General features: G+C 46.4%; 1 protein-coding gene across 1 annotated transcript in view; it reads right to left on the reverse strand.

Moving 5' to 3' along the window:
- Nucleotides 1-24,724, reverse strand: part of LOC121538133 (voltage-dependent L-type calcium channel subunit alpha-1D-like) — an 80,546-nt gene that overhangs the window by 26,382 nt on the left and 29,440 nt on the right. Inside the window, exons 4-19 of the mRNA XM_041845924.2 lie at nt 22,332-22,471; nt 20,957-21,096; nt 20,510-20,662; nt 18,989-19,185; nt 14,070-14,173; nt 12,451-12,623; nt 3,498-3,585; nt 3,313-3,339; nt 2,796-2,956; nt 2,256-2,481; nt 1,850-2,057; nt 1,306-1,426; nt 884-998; nt 727-784; nt 445-505; nt 200-350 (exon numbers count right to left, since the gene is read on the reverse strand). Coding sequence (XP_041701858.2) covers nt 200-350; nt 445-505; nt 727-784; nt 884-998; nt 1,306-1,426; nt 1,850-2,057; nt 2,256-2,481; nt 2,796-2,956; nt 3,313-3,339; nt 3,498-3,585; nt 12,451-12,623; nt 14,070-14,173; nt 18,989-19,185; nt 20,510-20,662; nt 20,957-21,096; nt 22,332-22,471 — 2,123 coding nt within the window. The remainder of the gene's footprint in view (nt 1-199; nt 351-444; nt 506-726; nt 785-883; nt 999-1,305; nt 1,427-1,849; nt 2,058-2,255; nt 2,482-2,795; nt 2,957-3,312; nt 3,340-3,497; nt 3,586-12,450; nt 12,624-14,069; nt 14,174-18,988; nt 19,186-20,509; nt 20,663-20,956; nt 21,097-22,331; nt 22,472-24,724) is intronic.

Here is a 24,724-nt window from a genome sequence, read left to right on the forward strand (position 1 = left end):
GGAGGGGACAATGGTGTTGAATGCTGAGCTGTAGTCAATGAACAGCATTCTCACATAGGTATTCCTCTTATCTAGGTTGGTGAGGGCAGTATGGAGAGCAATTGAGATTGCGTCATCTATGGATCTGTTGGGACGGTATGCAAAAAAGTCAGTGTGTGTGTGTGCATAATATCCTATGTTTGTACTGAGGCCTACTCACGGGTTAGTGTTGCTGAAGATGAAGAAAGCGCTGCCCTCAGGGATGGGCGGAGTCTTCTCTTTGATGCCGAGGTCTGACAGCCTCTGAGGGCGTGGCCCAACCGGAACCTCTGGCAGCTCATCATCGTCATCATCATCGTCATCATCACCAACTGGGGAGATCCAGGATCAGAGACAAAGCAGTGTCAGGGCACGGAAGCTATAGCACCAAAGCTAGGATACTGACCTCAGAACAGATGAGTTTACCTGGAGTATCTGGAGTGGGATATGGCTCCTTTTCCTGTTCCACTTCCTCCTCCAATGGAATCTACACCCATGCAGACACAAATGACATGTGAGCATTGTATCAGTACTGTTATGAATGCCATATGGTTTTACCTCACTGTATCATTCTAAGTTGCTAAGAATGTATACGTGAAAAATATCCAATGATTATCAGCACAATTTGTTATCTAATGGTGCCTCTGTGTGGTTATGGCTTGTTCTCCTCTGACTTTCTAAACACTGAAACTAAAAGTCTGTGATTACCTTGATCTCCCCATCCTGGCCTTCAGGTTTCAGATCATCTGTCTTGTCTGTGTCACTTCTGGAGAAAATGACCCCAAACACAAGACAACCTCCATGTCAGGTCAGGAGGAAAAACAACAATAACCATCTCCTATCAGCCAGACAGTATTGGCATTACCTGGAACTCCTCTTCCTCTCCTTCTCCTCCTCTTCCTCCTTCTGGGCTGTGTTCAGGCTCTCTGCATCTGCCAGGTTGTCAACGGCGATGGCCAAGAAGACGTTCAGCAGGATGTCTGATTACACACAAGACTTAAGGGCAACAGAGATACAACATTCACCTAACGTTTCAATGTAATGCACTGTTCTTCACTCCTGGTCCTGTGGGCCTGCAATGTGTGCAGGATTTTGTTCCAGCTCAGGACTAATGTAATTGATTCAACAAACTAAGTACTCATAAAGAGTAACTCATGACTAGCTGAGTCAGGTGTGTTAGTGCTGGGGCGCAACAAACGCCTGCACGGCTCTCGAACCAGTGGATAACACTGATCTAAATTCTAGATGACTACAGGCAGTGGAAGCCATGTTTTAGAAACAGGATACAGTTTCCGCAGACGAAGAGGATGATGAAGTAGATGCTGACGACCATGCCTGACGAGAAGGGACCACCGTACGCCATGATGCCATCATACATCACAGCATTCCAATCCTCGCCTGTCAGGATCTGAGTCACACAACACAGTAACGCAATGTCGTCACAACGTCATCCCATCACGACATTATTACAATGTTATTATTACAAGTCATCACAACGTCATCCCATCACGACGTTATTACAATGTTTTTATTACAAGTCAACACAATGTCATCACAACGTCATCTCATCACGACATTATTACAATGCTATTATTACAAGTCAACACAACGTCATCACATCGCATCACAACATTATTACAATGCTATTGTTACAAGTCAACACAATGTCATCACAACGTCATCATGACATTATCACAATGTTGTTATTACAAGTCATCACAACGTCATATCACAACGTTATTGCAACGTCACCACAACAGCATCTCAACGTCATTACAACATCATCACAACAGGTCAATAGGTCAATAATCCCCAGGTAGAGGCGGCCTACCTGAAACACTGTGAGCAGTGCCTGGGGGAAGTTGTCGAAGGTGCTCCTCTTGGTTATCGTCTCGTCGAAGTTGAACCTGCCTCCGAAGAGCTGCATGCCCAACAGGGAGAAGATGATGATGAACAGGAAGAGCAGGAGCAGGAGGGAGGCGATGGACTTCATGGAGTTGAGCAGCGACGCCACCAGGTTACTGAGAGATGCCCAGTGGCTAGATGGGAGAGAGAGAGGGTTAAGATGAATGCACACATACCTAGACATTGATATTCCAACAGTTATTGACTAATCAAACCAGTGAGCAAGGAACAAGATACGACGTGAAAGTATCACAGAGGTAAACATTTAGCCCATTATACACCTCTACCACATCAGTCTATGTCCAGCCTCTCCTGAAGTCTCCCAGTCTCACCGTGTGACCTTGAAGATGCGTAGCAGGCGGACACAACGGAACACAGAGATGCCCAGAGGAGACATGATGGCCAGCTCCACCAGGATGGTCTCCACGATGCCGCCACACACCACGAAGCAGTCGAAGCGGTTGAACAGAGACACAAAGTAGGCCTGCAGGCCCAGACTATACATCTTCACCAGCATCTCACACGTGAACAAAGCCAGCAGAACCTTGTTGGCCACATCTGGAGAGCAAAGAGCAGAGGACATCAGCATGTAGACATTACAGTACAACATGTTCCAGTTATAAAGATCATTGCTATGGAGATCTGGTAGGAAGGGTTGCAGAAACAGTATACTGCAGATATACAGTAACATTTTATTGGGTATGTCATAGGCATTGTCTGATTATCAAGGACACTGTAGTACAATAACATTGCAGATTGCAAGATTCATAGAGATCATAGGATGTATACTGGGTTCCTGAGAAGGACACTGTAAAGTGCACATTATGCTGAGGGTATGTAATTGGAAAATACAATTTTGACCCTCTACCCACCCTGTACTTCAGTGAGCCAGTCAGGTTGGTTGTAGTGCTCTGACGAGATGGTGAGCGTGTTGAGAAACACCAGGATGATCACCAGCCAATAGAAAGACACCGACTTCACGGCAGCACGACACTTCCTGCGGCAGAACCGGTTCCAGCGACGCCATCGTCGACTGCAAGAGAGAGGAAATGATGTCACAATCTGACCCGAACTAGGAAGTGGTGTTATGTGCTGGTTGATCAACACAGGATTTCTTGCACAGGTTAATTGTGAACTGTAATGAAATCATGCTTGTTAGACAGAAGATCTCAATCTATGTGTCACAGACTAATCAAAAAGCAGATATAATAATGATGATGATGATGAGAATGTGGTGATGATGAAGAGGACATGGGCAGGAGTGCAGTGGCTGATCAGGAGGAACAGAGTGTGTGTGGGGGAAAAACACAAGCACGTGATGATGAGTCTCCACAATGCCAGGACCATGCAAAGAACATTAATGACACACAGTACCGACAGAGAACTGACCTGTACTTTGATTTTGTAATTTTTTGACTGGGAAAATTAAGAATCATATTGTTAATAACCATTTGCATGAAAGACGTATTACAGTAGCTTTTCAAGCCAATAGTCTATCCAGGTAGAAAGGAATCTTGAACCTTGACAGACAGACAGACACAGACATAGACACAGACACAGACAGACAGACTCACCAGAGTGGTCCACAGCAGTTAGTCTTATCGTCCTCTCTGTTGGGGTTGTCAGTGTTCACAGACTCTGTCTCGCTGGCGGGCATGCTTGCTGTGACATCACACAAACACAGGAAGTAAGGTGAGATCCAATCGAACGATGGCTCTGAGTTTCAGACCTAAAGAACCCTTATGGGTGAGTGTTTTCGGTTCTATGGTTTAAATCTAGTAACCATGTCATGATTTCATATCCTCATGATTTAGTACAGGGCTCTTTGAGGACCATCATTGACTGTCAGAATACAGAGGGCTGATTCAGAAGTAGACAATGCAGCACCTGCACAGATCATCCATGGTGTTTACTATGTGAATGGGATAACAATAGTGTGGTTTCTAAAGGGGCTTGAAACATTATACTAGTGGATCTGTGCAGATGCTGTACAAACCATATGCTCAAGTACAGGGTCAAAAATACTCCACAAAATATCTAAAGGGAAAAATCCAAACCACAATGCACAGAAATTGAAGAAAACAAGTCTACAAAATAAATAATTATGACAATGAATGACTTGAAATTACCACACTATGGATGTCTATAAGGCAATCTATCTCTGTTCATTCATTATAAATATGGATACCCTTTCCATAGTCAACATGTCAATATATTCTGCAGACAATATATACCTTATTCACCTTTGGTCCATTTCTGGAGAATTCTACGCTACAACATGCATATGACCTCTCGTAACCTCTAGAAGCCTAAAACCTGCTGGTTGTGTCTCATGTACTTCTGATGATTAATCCACAAACCCACCCACTCACTGCTTGTAATACTTTATCAAAGACTCAGGACAAAATGAGGACACAGATCTAACTAAGAGGCTGATTGAGTGAAATGAAGAGTGAGTTAAGATGATTGAACACAACAATTGGACAAGCACACATCAAGCCAGTAGCAAAGCAAGGAAATGAGGGAGGGCAAAACACATTCACACACACACACAGCACAATTTACCATGTGACTCTGTTGACTGGCTGAACCAGCCAAACTTCCCTTTCTTCTTCTCCATTAGGTCAGCCAGTGTCACCCCTTGGTGTTTAAAATGCATGCAGTACATACATTCAGACAGCAGAGGGAGCAGCGAGTCACCAGAGAAGAAGACGGAACAATAGACAATAGACATCTACTACCTACAGTATTTCAGCACATTAAGAAGAGACTAGGGAAGCACTAAAGAAGGCAGGAGAGATGAAAGAGAAGAGAAGCCAAGAACTAGAAGACAGGAAAGACGTATGCACTCACTAACTGTAAGTCGCTCTGGATAAGAGCGTCTGCTAAATGACTCAAATGTCAATGTAAAATGAAAGAAGAAGAAGAGGAATAAGCAGTTGTAGAGTAAAAGGAGAGAAGAGGAAGAAGGACATTGATTAGTATCAGCTGGGCCACACACAGTTCAACTCTACGCAGAACAAACCATGTATGCAGTACGGTAGCTAGACACCAGACATAGACATCTGACATAGAGAGAGCTAACAGTCTAACACAGTGAGGGGGTTGTTCCACACACTCATCTCTCTTTTTCCAGACTCACACAGACACCTCATGGCCTCAAGGGATTCTACAACTGTGTCATCTTTGCCAAGAAAACCCATTCACAATCACAGACTAACATAACTTCCACTGGGTGTAAACTAAAGCATGTACTGCTACTGACCATGCATACATACACCTTCTGAAATGAAGTGTTCTAATATGAACCTAATAAAAAGCCTGAGCTGCCGCACACCCAGAGAAAATTATTTTGTGTGGAGGTGCTGACTAACGGTGAATCAACTGTAAGCTATCAATATAAAGAGAGTCGCACACTCCATATGAATAACCTCCCAGTAATTTATTGGGTAAAAAACCACCAACGTTTCGGCATCACTGTGCCTTCTTCAGGGTCTACCATTATTGAGGACAGAGTTTGTTTGGGTTATCCTGATCATGATAAGATACTGTCATAGTATTTCCTGCATTTTGCTTACAATTGCAACCAGGTCAACTAATGGCCCACGCACACTCAATAAGAAACAGTACATAATGTAGCTACCATGTACAGGCCAATAGTGAGAGTGAGTGTGCTGTATACAGTAGACGGCCAATGAGGCACTCAAAGCTACTGGCATGCATTAGTCTAACTCACTAGATCTCATTTACATTACATTTTAGTCATTTAGCAGACGCTCTTATCCAGAGCGACTTACAGTTAGCGCATACATTATTTTATCGAACCCACAACCCTGGCGTTGCAAACGCCATGCTCTACCAACTGAGCTACATCCCCTGCCGGCCATTCCCTCCCCTACCCTGGACGACGCTGGGCCAATTGTGCGCCGCCCCATGGGTCTCCCGGTCGCGGCCGGCTACGACAGAGCCTGGATTCGAACCAGGATCTCTAGTGGCACAGCTAGCACTGCGATGCAGTGCCTTAGACCACTGCGCCACTCGGGAGTTTAGGGTTTATAATTGATTACAGATCAAACATATTTCTACCAGGCATTATAGCTGACGACAGATCAAACATATCTCTACCAGGCATTATAGCTGATGACAGATCAAACATATCTCTACCAGGCAAACAGATCTCTCTCTCCTCTCTTCTCTCTCTCTCGCTCTCTCATTGGTCATATCATCATCATTCCCACCGTTGACCACCCCACACTGCACAAGTTGAGCACACAGGCAGTGGCACACAATAAGTGTGTGTCTGTGTGTGTGTGTGTGTGTGTGTGTGTGGGTGCGGGATGGCTGAAGCAGCAGACATGACATTCACTTTCATAATTTTCTTAGGAACAGGTGGTAGAACCAACAGGGAACCAAAATTCATTACTGCAAAGACGCAAAAACCTATAGGCTACTGTAGTGTTCTATAGATATATTTAGCACTGATCCAACACAATAGTCTTAAGCCCTATTTACACGGGACTAGTATTACTATGGAATGTCGGTTATGTAATTATTACCCTAGCATGTCCGTTTTTCCAGTGGACGATTCGGACATTATTTGTTTTTACCAAATTGCCTCTGTAATTCTTTTTTTTCCTCAATCAAAATTGACCGTTATGACGGAAAAATGGAGGCTCTTCTAGGCGTCAAGATATTTCAAATGTCTAGGGATATGTCACGGAATCAACCGAGGCTGCTCCTCCTCCTTGCTCGGGCAGGCTTCGGCGTTCGTCGTCCCCGGAGTACTAGCTGCCACCGATCCATGTTTCGGTGTTTGACTTGTTTTGTCCTGATTGTGTACACCTGTTCCCCATTAGCTTGTATTGTATTCCCTATTTAACCCTCTGTCGTTCATTGTGTGTTGTGTGTTATTGTATTTCGTCATCGGCAGTGTTCGTGTGCGGGTTGTTTATTCCTCCTATGTTGGAGATTGTTTTCTTCTCTGGTTACTTTCGAGTAAAGTACGTTTCCAGAAAGCTCTGTGTCCTGCGTTTGACTTCGCCTACCGCATTTCACTGTCGCCTTCTGACAGAATAACACACCATCATGGAGTCAGCAGGATCGGCGGTGCCAAGGGGATCACTGGAGGAGCGCGTAATCCACCAAGAGGCCAGGATCCAGCACCTGGGCACCACCATGCAAGAGGTGATGGACACCTTGAGGCGATGGGAGAGTGGAGGTTTGCCCACACCTCCTCCTACGATACCACCACCATCAGCCATACCCATCGTTCCATCTCCGGAGTCCAGTGGGATTCGGCTCTCGCTCCCGAGGGCTTATGATGGCACCGCGGCCGGGTGTCAGGGTTTCCTACTCCAGGTTGAACTCTACCTAGCAACCATTCACCCGGCGCCCTCGGGATACGAGAGCGTGTCCGCCCTCATCTCCTGTCTGTCCGGCAAGGCGCTGGAGTGGGCCAACGCCGAATGGGGTGGGATAGACGCCACTACGGTCATCTATGCGGAGTTCACCCGCCGCTTCCGGGCAGTATTCGATCATCCCCCAGAGGGTAAAGCGGCGGGTGAGCGTCTATTCCACCTTAGACAGGGGAGGAGGAGCGCGCAGGAGTTCGCACTGGACTTCCGGACGCTAGCTGCCAACACGGGATGGAATGAGAGGGCCCTCATCGACCACTACAGATGCAGCCTGAGGGAGGACGTGCGTCGGGAATTGGTGGACATGTCGATTCGCCTGGATACCCTGTTGGCTACCCGCGGACGTCTGGATTCGGGGCCGTCCATTCCATCCCCCAGCACTTCCGAGCCGACCCCTATGGAGCTCGGGGGTGCTGGTGCTAGGGAGACCAGGAGGGAGGCCGTCCTCTGCACCAACTGTGGCCGCAGAGGACACACTGCTGGTCGGTGCTGGTGGGGGTCTCCTAGGAATAGAAGCAGTGGGCGACGCACTGATGAGTCATTCCCGGTGAGTAGGCACCCAACTCACCCAGAGCTCTCTGCTGATCATATGTGTATTAAAGTGGTGTTTCCCGAGGTTTCTCCTCACTCCCAGCATAAGGCACTAGTAGATTCAGGCGCAGCTGGGAATTTTATCGATCGCCAGTTCACCTATAAGTTAGGGATTCCTATCGTACCTGTTGATGTGCCCTTCCCCATTCATGCCCTAGATAGCCGCCCGTTGGGGTCAGGGTTGTTTAGGGAGGTCACGGCGCCTCTCCGGATGAAAACGCAGGAGGGTCATGAGGAGATAGTACGTTTGTATTTGATTGATTCTCCTGGGTTTCCCGTGGTGTTGGGTTTTCCCTGGTTAACAGCTCATGACCCCAACATTTCATGGCAGCAGAGAGCTCTCCAGGGATGGTCTGATCAGTGTACTGGGCGGTGTGTAGGCGTTTCCGTAGGGGCAACGACGGTGGAAAGCCCGAACCAAGTTCCCACCTTGCACATTCCACCTGAGTATGCCAATTTGGCTCTCGCCTTCAGTAAGAAGAAGGCGACTCAATTACCACCTCATCGACAGGGGGATTGTGCGATAGACCTCCAGGTAGGCGCTGCGCTTCCACATAGTCACGTGTATCCTCTGTCTCAGGAGGAGACGGCCGCTATGGAGACCTACGTCACCTAATCTTTGAGACAGGGTTACATACGGCCGTCTACTTCCCCTGCTTCCTCAAGTTTCTTTTTTGTGAAGAAGAAGGATGGGGGTTTACGCCCGTGTATTGATTACCGTGGTCTAAATCAGATCACCATCAAATACAGCTATCCTCTCCCTCTGTTTGCTAGTATGACGGAGTCATTACACGGGGCGCGATTCTTCACAAAATTGGATCTCAGGAGCGCGTACAACCTGGTGCGCATTAGGGAGGGAGATGAGTGGAAGACAGCATTCAGTACCACCTCGGGTCACTATGAGTACCTCGTCATGCCATACGGGTTAATGAATGCTCCTTCAGTCTTCCAATCATTTGTGGACGAAATTTTCCGGGACTTGCATGGACAGGGTGTTGTGGTGACATTCTAATATACTCCGCTACACGAGCCGAGCATGTGTCCCTGGTGCGTCGAGTGCTTGGTAGACTGTTGGAGCATGACCTGTATGCGAAGGCGGAGAAATGTCTGTTCTTCCAGGAGTCCATCTCATTCCTGGGACATCGGTTGTCCGCGTCAGGGGTAGAGATGGAGATTGACCGCGTTTCTGCCGTGCGTAATTGGCAGACTCCCACCACGGTAAAGGAGGTGCAGAGCTTCTTGGGTTTTGCCAATTACTACCGGAGGTTTATCCGGGGCTTTGGACAGGTAGCAGCTCCCATTACCTCTCTGCTAAAGGGGGGTCCGGTGCGCCTGCAGTGGTCAGCTGAGGCGGACAGGGCATTTAAACGTCTGAAGGACCTGTTTACCTCGGCTCCGGTGCTGGCGCATCCGGATCCCTCTTTGGCATTCCAGGTGGAGGTGGACGCTTCCGAGGCTGGGATCGGCGCTGTGCTGTCTCAGCGCTCGGGTACGCCACCTAAACTCCGCCCCTGTGCTTTCCATTCTAAGAAGCTCAGTCCAGCGGAGCGCAATTATGACGTGGGGGATAGGGAGCTGCTGGCTGTGGTTCAAGCTCTGAAGGTGTGGAGACATTGGCTTGAGGGGGCTAAACACCCTTTTCTCATTCTGACTGACCATCGTAACCTGGAGTACATCCGGGCAGCGAGGAGGCTGAATCCTCGCCAGGCAAGGTGGTCAATGTTTCTTTCCCGCTTTGTATTTCAGCTCACCTATATACCAGGGTCCCAGAACGCTAAGGCAGACGCCCTGTCCCGACTATATGACACAGAGGAGAGGTCCATTGAGCCCACTTCCATACTCCCAGAGTCTTGTTTAGTGGCACCGGTGGTGTGGGAGGTGGATGCGGAAATCGAGCGGGCGTTACGTTCCGACCCTACTCCTCCACAGTGTCCAGAGGGTCGGAGGTACGTGCCGCTCGAGGTTCGCGACCGTTTGATATACTGGGCTCACACGTCACCCTCCTCTGGTCATCCGGGTATTGGTCGGACAGTGCACTGCTTTAGTGAGAAGTACTGGTGGCCAACCTTAGCTAAGGACATGAGGGTTTATGTTTCCTCCTGCTCGGTGTGCGCCCAGTGTAAGGTACCTAGACACCTGCCCAGGGGGAAGTTACAACCCCTACCCGTTCCACAACGGCCGTGGTCTCACCTATCGGTGGATTTTGTCATGGACCTTCCCCCCTCCCAGGGGAACACTACGATCTTGGTCGTTGTGGATTGATTTTCTAAAGCCTGCCGTCTCATTCCCCTGCCAGGTCTCCCTACTGCCCTACAAACTGCTGAGGCCCTGTTTACACACGTCTTCCGGCACTATGGGGTGCCTGAGGATATAGTGTCTGATCGGGGTCCCCAGTTCACCTCTAGAGTCTGGAGGGCATTTATGGAACGTCTGGGGGTCTCGATTAGCCTTACCTCAGGTTTTCACCCCGAAAGTAATGGGCAGGTGGAGAGAGTTAACAAGGATGTGGGTAGGTTTCTGAGGTCATATTGCCAGGACCGGCAAGAGGAGTGGTCGGGATATATTCCCTGGGCAGAGATAGCCCAAAACTCCCTCCGCCATTCGTCCACTAACCTTACGCCTTTCCAGTGTGTGTTAGGTTATCAGCCGGTTCTGGCACCTTGGCATCAGAGCCAGACTGAAGCCCCTGCGGTGGACGAGTGGTTTCGGCGCTCTGAGGAAATTTGGAACGCTGCGCATGTCCATCTGCAGCATGCCATCAGGCGGCAAAAGGCGAGCGCCGATCGCCACCGCAGTGAGGCTCCGGTGTATGCACCAGGAGACCGGGTCTGGCTCTCGACCCGAAACCTGCCCCTTCGCCTGCCCTGCCGGAAGCTGGGTCGGCGGTTTGTGGGGCCCTTTAAAGTCCTGAGGAGATTGAACGAGGTATGTTATAGGTTACAACTGCCCATTAATTATCGCATTAACCCCTCGTTCCATGTGTCTCTCCTCAGGCCGGTGGTGGCTGGTCCACTCCAGGAGAGTGAGGTACGAGAGGCTCCTCCGCCCCCGTTGGACATCGAGGGGGCTCCAGCGTACTCAGTCCGTTCCATCTTGGATTCGAGGCGTCGGACGGGGGGCCTGCAGTATCTCGTGGAGTGGGAGGGGTACGGTCCAGAGGAACGGTGCTGGGTCCCCAGGAGGGACATTCTAGATCCCTCCATGTTGAGGGACTTCCACCGGAGTCATCCGACTCGCCCTGCTCCGCGTCCTCCTGGCCGTCCCCGAGGCCGGGGTCGGCGCACGGCTGGAGCCGAGCGTCAAGGTGGGGGTACTGTCACGGAATCAGCCGAGGCTGCTCCTCCTCCTTGCTCGGGCAGGCTTCGGCGTTCGTCGTCCCCGGAGTACTAGCTGCCACCGATCCATGTTTCGGTGTTTGACTTGTTTTGTCCTGATTGTGTACACCTGTTCCCCATTAGCTTGTATTGTATTCCCTATTTAACCCTCTGTCGTGCATTGTGTGTTGTGTGTTATTGTATTTCGTCATCGGCAGTGTTCATGTGCGGGTTGTTTATTCCTCCTATGTTGGAGATTGTTTTTCTTCTCTGGTTACTTTCGAGTAAAGTACGTTTCCAGAAAGCTCTGTGTCCTGCGTTTGACTTCGCCTACCGCATTTCACTGTCGCCTTCTGACAGGATAACCTAATATTGGCCTAATGGCCTTCAGTTCAGAGAAAGTCAAAATAATAATGCATATAAATAAGAACCATTTAATTACCTGACAGATTTCGCAATTTATCAATTAATTGGCACAATATCGTCCACTTTATCTTTTAAAAGAGAAGTATGGCACTAGATAAGTTGATATGTGACAAAACAGATCATTCATCTGTAGGCTACGTGCATAGCACTTTGTTTTAAGCATCAATTTGTTCTAATGTTCTTACCCAAACTGGGTGCAGCACCTGTTAAACTCTGTAATATCCCTCAAAACACAGGGATGACGATTCGCACGGGTTAAGTTTGTCGAAAAACATTATGTTTTTAGGGCTGGGATAATAACCTTCCTGCCAAGTAAAAATGACTGACATGGCAGATTCGTACGGGACAAAAATGACGGACGTGGTGATTTGTGCTTGTGCACATAATTACATTACCTGAGCTCCCCCAGTAAAACTTATCCCGTCCAAATAGGGCTTTAGATGATAACCACAGGAACAAAAAAAAGCAAGAGCATGGAACAAGACCTCAGCAGCAGAATGACAATGCTGGACATGCATTCATTTTGTCGTATAGAGACACATTCACAACATCCAACCATTTAAAGCTAAACTCTTCTCTTTCTGGGCTCCACCTTGAATAGGGAAGATTAGCACTGTGTTCCTCACCTCACTTTTACGTAAGAGGAAATCCCATTGTCAGAGCCATGTGTGTTTAAAACCTAGAACTCTGTCCCTGTCTCTGAACCACAGGTGCTCCTAACAGGGTAGAGGAGAAGAGGGGGGAATGTGATGTGAAGGGGGTGGTGAGGTAGGAGGACTCACGGTTGCGTTTGCCCCCCTCCTCGTCCCCCTCCTCATCATTCTCAGGGTCGATGTCCTCGGCCTGAGTGATCCAGTCCAGGTAGCCCTTCAGATCCTCCTCCAGCTGCTGCTTCTCTCTCAGCTTCTGGAAGTCTCCACGAGCCTTGGCCTTCTCTCTCTCCTTGGAGAACTCTCTGTGGACGGACACACACACACTTAGACATATTTTTCCTCAGTGTGTGTGGGTGTGTACATACAGTTGAAGTCGGAAGTTTACATACACCTTAGCCAAATACATTTAAACTCAGTTTTTCACATTTCCTGACATTTAATCCTAGTAAAAAATCCCTGTCTTAGGTCAGTTAGGATCACCACTTTATTTTAAGAATGTTAAATGTCAGAATAATAGTAGAGAGAATGATTTATTTCAGCTTTTATTTCTTTCATCACATTCCCAGTGGGTCAGAAGTTTACATACACTCAATTAGTATTTGGGAGCATTGCCTTTAAATTGTTTAACTTGGGTCAAACGTTTCGGGTAGCCTTCCACAAGCTTCACACAATAAGTTAGGTGAATTTTGGCCCATTCCTCCTGACAGAGCTGGTGTAACTGAGTCAGGTTTGTAGGCCTCCTTGCTCGCACAAGCTTTTTCAGTTCTGCCCACACATGTTCTATAGGATTGAGGTCAGGGCTTTGTGATGGCCACTCCAATACCTTTACTTTGTTGTCCTTAAGCCATTTTGCCACAACTTTGGAAGTATGCTTGGGGTCATTTGTCTTTTTTATGGCGGTTTTGGAGCAGTGGCTTCTTCCTTGCTGAGCAGCCTTTCAGGTTATGTCGATATAGGACTCGTTTTACTGTGGATATAGATACTTTTGTACCTGTTTCCTCCAGCATCTTCACAAGGTCCTTTGCTGTTGTTGTGGGATTGATTTGCACTTTTCACACCAAAGTATGTTCATCTCTAGGAGACAGAACGCGTCTTCTTTCTGAGCGGTATGACGGCTGCGTGGTCCTATGGTGTTTATACTTGCGTACTATTGTTTGTACAGATGAACGTGGTACCTTCAGGCGTTTGGAAATTGCTCCCAAGGATGAACCAGACTTGTGGAGGTCTACAATTTCTTTCTTTTTTTCTGAGGTCTTGGCTGATTTCTTTTGATTTTCCCATGATGTTAAGCAAAGAGGTACTGAGTTTGAAGGTAGGCCTTGAAATACATCCACCGGTACACCTCCAATTGACTCAAATGATGTCAATTAGCCTATCAGAAGCTTCTAAAGCCATGACATCATTTTCTGATATTTTCCAAGCTGTTTAAAGGCACAGTCAACTTAGTGTATGTAAACTTCTGATCCACTGGAATTGTGATACAGTGAATTAAGTGAAATAATCTGTCTGTAAACAATTGTTGGAAAAATTACTTGTGTCATGCACAAAGTAGATGTCCTAACCAACTTGCCTAAACTATAGTTTGTTAACAAGAAATTTGTGGAGTGGTTGAAAAACGAGTTTTAATGACTCCAACCTAAGTGTATTTAAACGTCCAACTTCAACTGTATGTGCAGGCGTGTGGCTGTGCATGCATGCCTACGTGTGTGTGCATATGTGCATGTGTTAGCAACTCTCAGATATCTTACCCGCTTAACACTCCCAGAACCAGGTTGAGAACAAAGAAGGAGCCGAAGATGACCAGACTGACGAAGTAGACCCAGGGCAGCTCAGAACCCATGGCATCATTCATCTGAAACAACAACAACATTGACAGTCACAGTTTAGAGGACAATCCATAAGTCCCTGTATATCAATCATCATTTAGCCCCTATTAGAAGTACAGATTACAGTCTGCCATAGAAAACGAACGTATCTATTAGGTTTGTCGATGGAAACGATTCTACCGGTAACTACAGTTGAACCCTGGCATCTCTCTTTGAAGTGACTCTCTCTCTCCAAGACTAGTGAGGGTGCAGGCTTTTGATGCAGAACACACATATTATATTATGGCATAAACATGATAAAATACTGTGGTGTTTTATCAGGGCGGATTGAAGAGAGAAATTAAATCAAACAATGGAAGGAGATTTCCGTGAATTAACAACTTTCAAAGCAGATTGTGTCATTTTACCCCATCACACATCTATGGCATCTAGCTCTTGAGAATGTCCAGATATTTCTGGCATAGCTGCAGTCTGCCCTGAGAAAACTAATCTACCAAAGAAGGCAGCGTATGTCCAAAGTAGAACATTCAGAGTCATTCTACTTGCTGCTGTGTGAATTTGTTGTCAAACGGTATGTCAAGTATTATCTGTTCTGATGGGGTCCACATGACAAACTGGTTTTGGTGCAGTACATCCACAACTAAACTTGTAAGTACTACCACCTTGGCCCATTGGACTGCATCACAAATCCCCCCCTCCTATCTCACAACGACATCTTCTCTTCTCTCCTGTAGGGATTGGACAAGTGAGTTGGTCACTGGACACTTTATTTCCAGCAGCTCTGTCGTCTACAATGCCGTCTGAACTGGCTGCCAGCCATGGCTCCTCTGGGCACACCACCAGACCTTTGTGAACCACCTCAAACCCCTGAGCCTGCACAAACCCGGTGCCATGGATCTCATTCTCCTTTCCATGTTTGGGTGCCATGTTTCCCCGGAAGGAGGGATACAAGTGTTCGTGGATTAATTTTGCGGAATTGGTGGTGGTGCGCACAGCATTGTTGTGCTCGAGACCACCTAAAGCGAGACCGATTCAAGACCAAGACCGGAGGGGGGTGAGACCGAGTCAAGACCGAGACCAGGAGAGGGACAAGGGTTCCGAGACAGAGTCAAGACCGAGACCAGAAAAATGCAATTCAATACCATGATTGTAATTTTGTCAAATCACCACCATAATAAGATTTCAAAATGTCCAGTATTTCTGTGTTCATATTTCAGAATATATGGATTCTTTAGACATTCAGAATAGTGAAAAAATGCATGCTGAGGAAAAATAGAGCCACACTCCAAATTATTACTAACCCAAACACAGTGTGGAACAATGGGCCTTCTACACCTTCAGAGAATATTATAATAATATTATTATTATTATAATTATAATTATAATTATATTATTATTTTCAATGATGTTCTGATTTAATCTCTTCAGTTTTTGTTAGAAGGGAAAGGGTTAACACTGAAGAGATTTTTTAAAAATCCTATCAGAATTCTTCATTGCTGGTCTCTGGGGAGATAAATCTAGCTAGCTAAGTCAGCCATTGGCTAGGCCATCAGAAGCTAGATAAAGGCATCTGCCATTCAACTGTATTAGGGAACATTTTGGAGTGACAGTGGAATTAACCAATCACATTTTGACTTAATGAGTGGGACCGTTTTTACAAAAACGTCTGGAAACTTATGCCTTCTTGAAGGCCAACAGGTCATTGTGCAATAGCGAGCAGTAGTTTTCCCACAGTCTAGCTAGCTAGCTTTTGTTGCCGGCTAGTTTGCAGCGGTTTCAGCAGGTGTTATCAAAGAGGATGTTGTTGCTAATTTGTTAGCTTCTCCCTTTTCAAGAATAACTTTCAACAAGAATGTACGTTTCAAATGATCATCATCTGGTGAGTGGAACTGTGTTTGTTTATTGCAGCGCGCTTGCTGTTTTTAGCCATCTCTTTGAAAATAGCTAGTGTGTGAAACATTGTTGCATTTAAAGTGGAACTGACAGCATTTAAGCAACATGAAATCTTATAAAAAAATCTGTTCATATACACCCCCAGGATGAATTCAACACTTACAAAAAAAAATCTGACAAGCGACCACTTAGATATATTTATTTTCACGTTTTCATAAATTCTTAGGATGTTTGCGAATTACATATACTAAGGCATTTTTGAAAATTCTAAAGCAATTTAGAGTAGAGCGGCCATGCATTTCGACAATTAATAGACACTGCAGTAAATAAAACCGAATAAAAACATCTGTCTTGTCCAGGACCGGAGTCTACACATACTGGTGAGTTATAGCCAATCAGAGCAACATGGGCCTGCCATCATTCACTTTGAACTGGACTGTGTGTTTACAGGCAGGTGCAACAGCACGACTTTAGATCATTAGAACGCATTCGCCAAAAGCCACAAAATACACCTGAATGGATTTCTGCAGATATGTAAACACCACGGGAGTCCTCTTACATTTGGGAACTTTACAGTCCTATTGATAAAACAACCATGAAAAGGTAGGCTCTCTCTCCCTCAGTTATGCACATGAACAACAACAAGATCAACAACTAATGTTAGCCAGAGCGAGATGAGCTAAAATCGAACACAGGAACATTAGATAAACCCTCTCCAACTCTCCCTATCCCAGTCTGCTGTCCCCACTTGTTTCAAGCTGTCCACCATCGTTCCTATACCCAAGAAAGCAAAGGTAACTGAACTAAATTACTATCACCCCGTAGCACTCACTTCTGTCCTCATGAATTGCTTTGAGAGGCTGGTTAAGGATCATATCACCTCTACCTTACCTGACACCCTAGACCCACTCCAATTTGCATAATGCCCCAATAGATCCACAGACGATGCAATCGCCATCGCACTGCACACTGCCCTATCCCATCTGGACAAGAGGAATACCTATGTAAGAATGCTGTTCATTGACTATAGCGCAGCCTTCAACACCATGGTACCCTCCAAGTTCATCATTAAGCTCGGAGCCCTGGGTCTGAACCCCGCCCTGTGCAACTGGGTCCTGGACTTCCTGACAGGCCGCCCCCAGGTGGTGAAGGTAGGAAACAACACCTCACTTCGCTGATCCTCAACACAGGGACCCCACAAGGGTGCGTGCTCAGCCCCCTCCTGTACTCCCTGTTCACCCATGACTACGTGGCCAAGCACACCTCCAACTCAAATCATCAAGTTTGCAGACGACACAACAGTAGTAGGCCTGATTTCCAACAATGACGAGACAGCCAACCGGGAGGAGGTGAGGGCCCTGGCGGAGTGGTGCCAGGAAAATAACCTCTCCCTCAATGTCAACAAAATGAAGGAGCTGATCGTGGACTTCAGGAAACAGCAGAGGGAGCACGGCCCTATCCACATCGATGGGACCGCAGTGGAGAAGGTGAAAAGCTTCAAGTTCCTCGGAGTACACATCACTGACAATCTGAAATGGTCTACCCACACAGACATTGTGGTGAAGAAGGCGCAACAGCACCTCTTCAACCTCAGGAGGCAGAAGAAATGTGCGGATGGTCCCACAAGACTTCCCGTAGGTGTAGTTCAGATGCATTTGGGAAGTAAACAAGTGAAAAGTGTGTCCTGCATCCCAATTTACAGGAACAAGGGGGAAATAGATAGTGATAGCTAACTAGCTAGTGTCGTATTAATCTCACCTTCCACATATCGCGGTGGCGTGGCAACAGGATTTCCCCTAAACCGCGATGCAGGTGAAACCAGCAGTCAGTACTTCTCCCTCCATGCTAGATACCACCCATGCTTGGTGGGGTTGGCTCCTCAGTCTGGCTCGGGTCGACATTGGCTTTGAGTAAGATCCACTTATCTTCGTCTCCGACGGACTTCGCCAGAACGGTCCCAACTTTATTGCTCTTTACATACTGGTAGGCTTCTGAGCTTTTAAGATTTTCCATAGCCTGACCATCAACCGCAAGAGAATCAATGATATATGTGCATATTTTGGCTCACTTTATGGACGGCCACAGAGGGTTTCATATCAGTATCCCAGCCAGTGGTGAGACCCGCTGGGTCGGGTACTGTTTTTCCGTCTCCTCTCATAAATAGATTTTGGGAATACTCCCACCTTATACTTTGGGGATCCATCCCAGTCTTAGCTTGCAAACTTGTATTGGTAGTATTATTGCAGTTGTTGATTTCGTTAACAAAATTAATGCAGAAATATGCTATTGACTGGGTTTCTAGTGGCGCACATATGAATTATGATAATAGTTTCCGTATTTCGCTTGCTTCCGTGATTTAAAAACCTTTGAAAAGGAGGTGGATAACTGCCAATCTCATCTCCCCATTCCTCCTCTGTGTTCAGTTCTCACTCAATCCCTTTCATGTCTGTCGAGTGGCTGCATCTCTCCTCCACTCCCAATGTCACCTTCACCCCATTCATGGCTTCATTAGCATGACATCGCCATGGTAACTGATACATGAACGAGAAGAAGAGAGGACAGTACCGATAGAGAGGGAGGGAGAGTCATTCGGCAGAGAGAGAAAAGGAGGGAGTGATGGAGTAGAGACGCAGGGGTGAGGGACAAGTTAAGAAGAGAGGGAGAAAAGCAGAGAAAGAGAAAGGGAGGGAGAGATTGGACAGAGAGGTAGGGTTCAGACACAGGTTAAGGAGAGAGGGAGAGATAGGTGGGAGTTCGTAGAGGGGAGGGGGAGTATGTTTGTGTACATTATTTCTGACATTTTATAAAGGTTCTACAAATGAGATTTTAGTGGAGCTCATCCAGTGTTAGCGATGAAGCTAAGCTAACCCTGTTGAAACCTCTGTGTTACTGTGAGTAGAGATAGCTTGCTAGTTGCTAGCTGGGTGTCGTTCATAAAGCAGCCTCACCCAGTACAGAACATCAGTCCAGCCCTCCATGGTGATACACTGGAAAACAGTGAGCATGGCAAACAGGAAGTTGTCAAAGTTGGTGATGCCACCATTGGGGCCGTGCCATCCCTCTCTACACACAGTCCCATTCATCATGCACTGGTGCCCATGGCCTGACACCGCACACGGAACAGGCTCCTCCTCTGCCAGAATACCTTCAGTGCATATAGAGAGATGGAGAGAAAGGGAGGAAAGTAGTTAGAAACACGAACAAAGTAAGTTACTAAACATGTACAACAGTAATGCACAGCATGTAATGCCGGACAATAACTTAGTAAACAATGATGCATGGCATCAGATGCATGATATCAGAGTGCGTTTGTCATATGAGAATATCAAATACATCCAGTGAAAAAGGGCACTCGGACGTACAGAAAAGTGTGGCTTTATGCAGTTTTGCTTACATAATCTGGTTTCCAGATACACATTCTGTATGTATAGTGTACATGTTTACACATAATGATCATAGCACACTAGCTCATCCGAGTCTCTCTATCGCTCACACACACACACACACACACACACACACACACACACACACACACACACACACACACACGCACCTCCGCCATCACACACCACAGTCCCTAACTCCCTGCTGATGTTGCATGTAAATTCCATTCATAATCACACATACATTCACCGCCTGCAGTTCCACTCATCCAACTCAACTGACATGGCTTACATCTCCCTACATCAATAATCTCTTCCTATAGCATGATAATGAGATGTGGCCTGAGCCCTAGCTAAGTGCTTTTCTTGAGGGCAAACATCAGCATAGAGGACCGGATTACAGCAAGCAGAGATCTGGGTCTACTCTGCGCTGACCTGGCTGCCATGCATTGCACTGCTGCTTCTCAAGGACCACAGGGATGCAAACAAACAAGCCAACAAAGAGAGAGAGCTCCCCACTATAAGACCACCTTATTGTAGATGAAAAATACAGGAGTAATGGTACAACGTCATCTAGCTTTCATGTTTCATACAGATCGCTCTGATTGACTGTAAGTGATATTTATTGTATATTCATTGATATTCAGGGGAAAGTACTAGAATAAGTACTAGTCAGCAGAGATCGTTTAAATATTGAAACAAAGCTGATTCCAATTTGTGAGTGACTGGAGTCTTAGGGTTTGTACAGACAGATAATGGATTGAGCCTAGTGTTTTTTAATGGGGGTCATACATGGACGTACTACAGAGACACACAGCAGCAGGCAATCTAAGCCTGTCTTTTTATGCGGAACTGACATTTTACATTTGAGTCATTTAGCAGATGCTCTTATCCAGAGCGACTTACAGTTAGTGAGTGCATACATTTTCATACTTTTTTCATACTGGCCCCCCGTGGGGATCGAACCCACAACCCTGGCATTGCAAACGCCATGCTCTACCAACTGAGCTACAGAGGGCCATGCATCAAAAGCTGGAAAAAGTTTAACTTCAAGTAACGGACCGAGACGCAGACGCAGGCCCTTACCGGTGCCCACCAGGTAGCAGGTGGCGTGCATCTTGCCGATGAAGAGTTCGAGGCCGATGATGGCGTAGATGATGATGACGAAGAGGACGAGCAGAGCGATGTGGAGCAGAGGAACCATGGCTTTAATGATGGAGTTCAACACTACCTGTAAACCTAGAGAAATGGAGAGAGAATGGTCAGACAGACAGACACGCAGGATGGAAGCAGGGACAGTGTAAAGCTATGAGGACATCCATTTAATATATCCATTGAGTATATTATGAGGAATCCATTCAGTATTTGTATATGTTATGTCCATACCTAGATTTCAGCCTGTATAGACTTCTATATGGGTATCAATAAAACTTGAGCTTGAACTAGAACCAGAAACATTATGAGAGATTACTACATACTGATGGATCTCTAGAGTCTATATTTATTGAATGTTCTGGTGCCATGGCGACTCACTGGGTACTCCTGAGACAAGGCGGAGGGGGCGGAGCACCCGGAACGCTCGGAGGGCCTTGACGTCGAAGCCTCCCGGTTTACCCCCCTGGCCCCCGACATCGCCCTCTTTGGTTATCACCTCCAGAACTACACTGAACAACCTGTGGAGTGAGGGAGAGAGGGAGGAAGAGGGAGAGAGAGGGAGGAAAGAGGGAGGGGGAGAGAGAGATCACTGAGATCACACACAGAGATACAGATGACATCATTTAAAAATACAGCCCTGAGTCATAAGGCTTTCTGAGGTCTCTGGTGACAGAGCTCTGATTTATCTTAGTGGTCTTTTCTGGGCCATACTGTAGCGTGTGGTGTGTGTGTGTGTGTGTGTGTGTGTAAAGTTTGTTTGAATTGAATAAAAACACATGTAAAAACAACATGGCGCCTACCGCTATGAAATGTCTGTTTTGGGTTTCCCCTGATTAACACACTGCACTGTATGAGTGTCTGTCTGTCGCCCAGTTTGTGTGGCAAACAAACTCCTCAATATAAATATTTATTTCTGTCAATATTGAGTATATCAAAATATCGCTCCCAAGTGGCGCAGCGGTCTAAGGCACTGCATCTCAGTGCTTGAGACGTCACTACAGACCCCCTGGTTCGATTCCAGGCTGTATCACAACCGGCCGTGATTGGGAGTCCCATAGGGCGGCGCACAATTGGCCCAGCATCGTCCAGGTTTGGCCGGTGTAGGCCGTCATTGTAAATAAGAATTTGTTCTTAACTGACTTGCCTAGTTAAATAAAGGTATAACAAATTCTATGAGCTAGCATTACAGAAAGGCACCAAAATGAGAGGAAAAATTAGAAGAATACCCCCCCAGTCCAGAGGTGACATAGGACACAGCATTATGGCTAAGAGTAGTAGACTACACTAATTATTTTTTATTTATTTCCTTTACAGATACTGTATCTTAATTTGAGCCAGTTTCACATAGCAGGAAAATAATCCTGCAGCAACAGGAAATGCGAATTGTTATGTGGATTATAATAAATTGACATTTTTCTTTAGGGCAAATCAAGTCTGACATTTTAAAGTGGAAATTACTCACTTTAGAAGCCTTTTTAAACCTTGAATACACAAAGAATGATCAGATTAAGACACGGCATCTGTAAGTCTTTTTTTATAAGAAGTGGGTTCAATAACCTTTTTGTGGCCTTTTTGCAACCCTTAAGGATTTTCTTTTTCTCTTGAGGGCACATTCGGCAGTCCAGACTGGGCTGTAATGATGTACCTTGGGCATCAGGAGGAACTGACATACTTATCCATATGTGTGCCGTGTGTGTGTGTGTGTATGACTCTGTCTTGGGAGAGCCATTCATTAAACAGTAGTGGTACTCACCCTACTATGACAATGACAAAATCCAGCATATTCCATCCGTTCCTTACGTAGGAGTTCTGGTGCATGACTAAACCATACGCTATGATCTTCAGAAAGGTCTCTATTGTAAAGATGATCAGGAAGGCATATTCTACTGTTTCCTGTGGGGAGGGAGGGAGGGAGGGAAAGAGAGGGGAGGAGAAAGAGAGACACAGTGAGAGAGGGAGGGCCATTAAACATCAAGGATGTGAATAATAAATACAACAACAAACACTCTTCAAGAAGAAGAAGTCTGATTGGTTCATTGTGCAGTACGCAGGCAGTAATGGTTGAGCCAACAGGTTTTAACTGTACTGGGGCGATCATCACTCATCATTCACCTGGCCCAGAGCAGGGATTTGAGAAATGATGAGGATTCAGTTACAGTGGCAGAGGTTAGAATATGCCAGAAACAACAGACAGAGATGTGGGGAAAAGAAAGAAAGAAAGAAAACAGGTTGCTAATCCAGTTAGACAGATAAAAGGTATGTGAAAACAACATTAATGTAATTCATTGGATGATTGATGATCATGATCTCTATTTTCCCATCATGCCTGGTGGTGCAGAGCCACACAGACAGATGATTAGAGGGTGACAGGACGTGAGGTCTGGATTAGTGCGACGGGAGGAATAGCCAGAACAAAGCAGTCTGACTTGTGTAATCCTGAGGAGAGGAGAGCCTCTGAACTATTCCATTCCTCTACTTGGTCTTTCATGCTGGTCACACCTGAGAAAACTTGTTTTGGGTTGAGTAATTGGCATCCACTTTTTAAAAACCAATCTGCCGTGGTCTGGGAAAGCATTCAATCTCACTTCTAGACAAGCCTGTGGTCAGAATACACCTCTGTATACAAAGAATTGTGGGCACAAAACACACATATCTCAAATCCAAAAGACATCACAAGACACCAGATCCCTACGATGCTGTGACTTGTCAACACTATCAGCACAGCCTACAAGCAAAGCAACACTTTTCCCCACCACCAACACATATCTCAGTGAATTCATCTAAGGAGCACAAAGTCAACATCAGAAAACTGTCATCTCCTGTTCGTTGCGTAATGCAAATGTTACCAGGGTAACAGCATGAGTTTTACTTTTAATACCGGTCAGAGAGCATATCCCTGTATCTGGCAGAGATTCCCACATCATTCAAGGCCTCTGCTTTGTGATTCAGCAGCAGGCTTTAAAGAGCCATTAAGCCAACCAGTCAGCCTTCATTATAAAGCAGCCTTTTCACACAGGGATTAGCTAATATAGAGTAATACAGAGATAGAACAACTTGACCTGTGAGGATGATAGGGGGACAACGATGTGGGAACTGTCTAAAGAACCTTGGCGTGACCCTGGACAACACTATGTCATTCTCTGCAACGCAGTGACTCACTCCTGCAGGTTCATGCTCTACAACATCTGTAGAGTAAGACCCTTACTCACACAGGAAGCGGCGCAGGTCCTAATCCAGGCTCTTGTCATCTCCCGTCTAGACTACTGCAACTCTCTGTTGGCTGGGCTCCCTTGCTTGTGCCATCAAACCCCTCCAATTCATCCAGAACGTCGCAGCCCACCTGGTGTTCTACCTTCCCAAGTTCTCCCATGTCACCCCGCTCCTCCGCACACTCCACTGGCTTCCAGTCAAAGTTTGCATCCACTACAAGACCCTGGTGCTTGCCTATGGAGCAGCAAGGGGAACTGCCCCTCCTTACCTTCAGGTTATGCTCAAACCCTACACCCCAACACAAGCGCTTCATTCTGCCACCTCTGGTCTCTTGGCCCATCCAACCCCTACAGGGGGTCAGCTCTCGCTCATCCCAGTCCAAGCTCTTCTCTGTCCAGGCACCCCTATGGTGGAACCAGCTTCCCCCTGAAGCTAGGACAGCAGAGTCCCTGCCCATCTTTCGAAAATGTCTAAAACCCTACCTCTTCAAAGAGTACCTAAAATGAATCCACCCCCACCCCACACACACACACACACACACAACGGTTTGGACACACCTACTCCTTCCAGGGTTTTTCTTCATTTTTACTATTTTCTACATTGTAGAATAATAGTGAAGACATCAACACTTTGAAATAACACATATGGAATCATGTAGTAACCAAAAAAGTGTTAAAGAATGTCACGGATCCCCCCGGTACTGCTGCTCATTCCATTCACCAGCTCCGGAGGTCTACGTCACCGGTCTTCTAGGCGTCACTGATCTGGTTCATTACCACCAAACCCGGACTGTCTTGTCTCATTACGCACACCTGGTTCCCATTCTCCCTGATTAGTATGTGTATATATGTGCCCTCTGTTCCCCATTGTCCCATGTCCGTTGGTCTCGTGAGTACCATGTATTGTGCTCTTGTTATTACGGGTCTCGTCCCGTGT

The sequence above is a fragment of the Coregonus clupeaformis genome, chromosome 24 (assembly GCF_020615455.1).
Source record: "Coregonus clupeaformis isolate EN_2021a chromosome 24, ASM2061545v1, whole genome shotgun sequence".
Lineage (NCBI taxonomy): Eukaryota > Metazoa > Chordata > Actinopteri > Salmoniformes > Salmonidae > Coregonus > Coregonus clupeaformis.